The sequence below is a fragment of the Etheostoma spectabile genome, chromosome 6 (genome assembly GCF_008692095.1).
Source record: "Etheostoma spectabile isolate EspeVRDwgs_2016 chromosome 6, UIUC_Espe_1.0, whole genome shotgun sequence".
NCBI classification, from domain to species: Eukaryota; Metazoa; Chordata; class Actinopteri; order Perciformes; family Percidae; genus Etheostoma; species Etheostoma spectabile.
This window is the reverse complement of record NC_045738.1, coordinates 21,362,353-21,363,575: the sequence shown is the minus strand read 5'-3', so window position 1 is coordinate 21,363,575 and position 1,223 is coordinate 21,362,353. Positions and strand designations below refer to the sequence as shown.

The 1,223-nt window shown below is 38.7% G+C and overlaps 1 protein-coding gene and 1 long non-coding RNA gene across 3 annotated transcripts in view; one reads left to right on the top strand and one right to left on the bottom strand.

Annotated features, from left to right (window-relative positions):
• The window catches only part of ncalda (neurocalcin delta a), a 97,079-nt gene that overhangs the window by 5,165 nt on the left and 90,691 nt on the right, over nucleotides 1-1,223 (bottom strand). For both annotated transcript variants that reach the window (XM_032517745.1, XM_032517744.1), the window contains one exon: nucleotides 413-532. In XM_032517745.1, the coding sequence (XP_032373636.1) occupies nucleotides 435-532 (98 nt within the window). In that variant the 3' untranslated portion in view covers nucleotides 413-434. The remainder of the gene's footprint in view (nucleotides 1-412; nucleotides 533-1,223) is intronic.
• LOC116690657 (uncharacterized) overlaps nucleotides 1-1,223 on the top strand; it is a 12,997-nt gene that overhangs the window by 965 nt on the left and 10,809 nt on the right. The gene's annotated exons all lie outside the window — the stretch shown is intronic.

Below are 1,223 nucleotides of genomic sequence, written 5' to 3'. Positions count from 1 at the left end.
TTTTATAGCATTTGAAAAACAAATTGAAGTTGTTTCCAAATAGTATTGAGTAAAAGTTGACATATTCCAATCTGTGATTATCCATCAACTTAAATTCCTTTAATTTTAGTCTCAATAATTCCTCATTTCTGCTTTTCTAACTGAAACATTAGGTATAATTTCCTATAGGTTCATTGACCATAAATCTCAAAAATAACTAAAACTAAAGTTAATAAGTTAATGTAATGTAGTGTTAAAAAGTGACAAACATTGAAAAAAGGGACAAAAATGTAAGAAAAAGTTTTAAAAAAAATCAATAAAAAGCGTCAACAAAAGTGTTTATTTTCAATTTTGACGGGAAGACAACACAAGGGTTAACTGAAGCTTTTACTACGAGTTGCGCTGCAGTGAAGATGCTGAATGTGTGCCTTACAGGTTGTGTTGATGCCTCGGGTTTAGAACTGTCCGGCGCTGCTGGGGTCACACTGCAACAGGCGGACGATGGAGGGGTCGCTCTTCGCTCCTTTAATGAACTCCTCCAGAGACAGCTTACCTAAAACATAAACAGCATCGGCCCAAAATGAATGACCTCCTATTATAAAACATGAAGACATGACAATGCATTCCAACACATTACTAGGAGACAGTGTTTCCATCTAATTGTCAAGCACATTTTTAGGGAATTTTTAAAATGGTGCAAAAAAGAAAATGCCAATCCATCAACTAGTTTAGAGTGAATAAAACTAGACAATGCAAAGCGTAGTTTTGTCATATCTTAATGTTATGCAAACCGTCTTGCTAAATCAAAGAGTTTAGAAGCTGAGTTCTTTGGCTAAATGGCGAGAGGTAGCATTGTACAAGTTGGCCACCTGTGCAGAATACAGGGTTGTGGCAGAGACATTAGGTGTCAGCAAGACAACCGTTCAGGGCTGTTTATACACGGTGTGCAGGGCCATACCATTCAAGCTGTTGAACCAATTTGTCAATTGACGTGGCTGAGGCACAGGCTATCGCGCACCGCAACTCCACTACGCACTTTGTGCCACCAGTGTACGGAACACTGGATGGGACCCATTTCCCAATCCTTCCCCCATCCGATGGAGACCGGGACTATAGTTGTGTGAGTTACATGTTCGCTACGTCACAACTTATTCGCCAAAGCTGTTTCCATCTTCCATTTTGAGCATGAACTCTTTTTAAAAAAAAAAAAAGGCAAAAACCACCTCAAGCTAGTAAAATTAAAA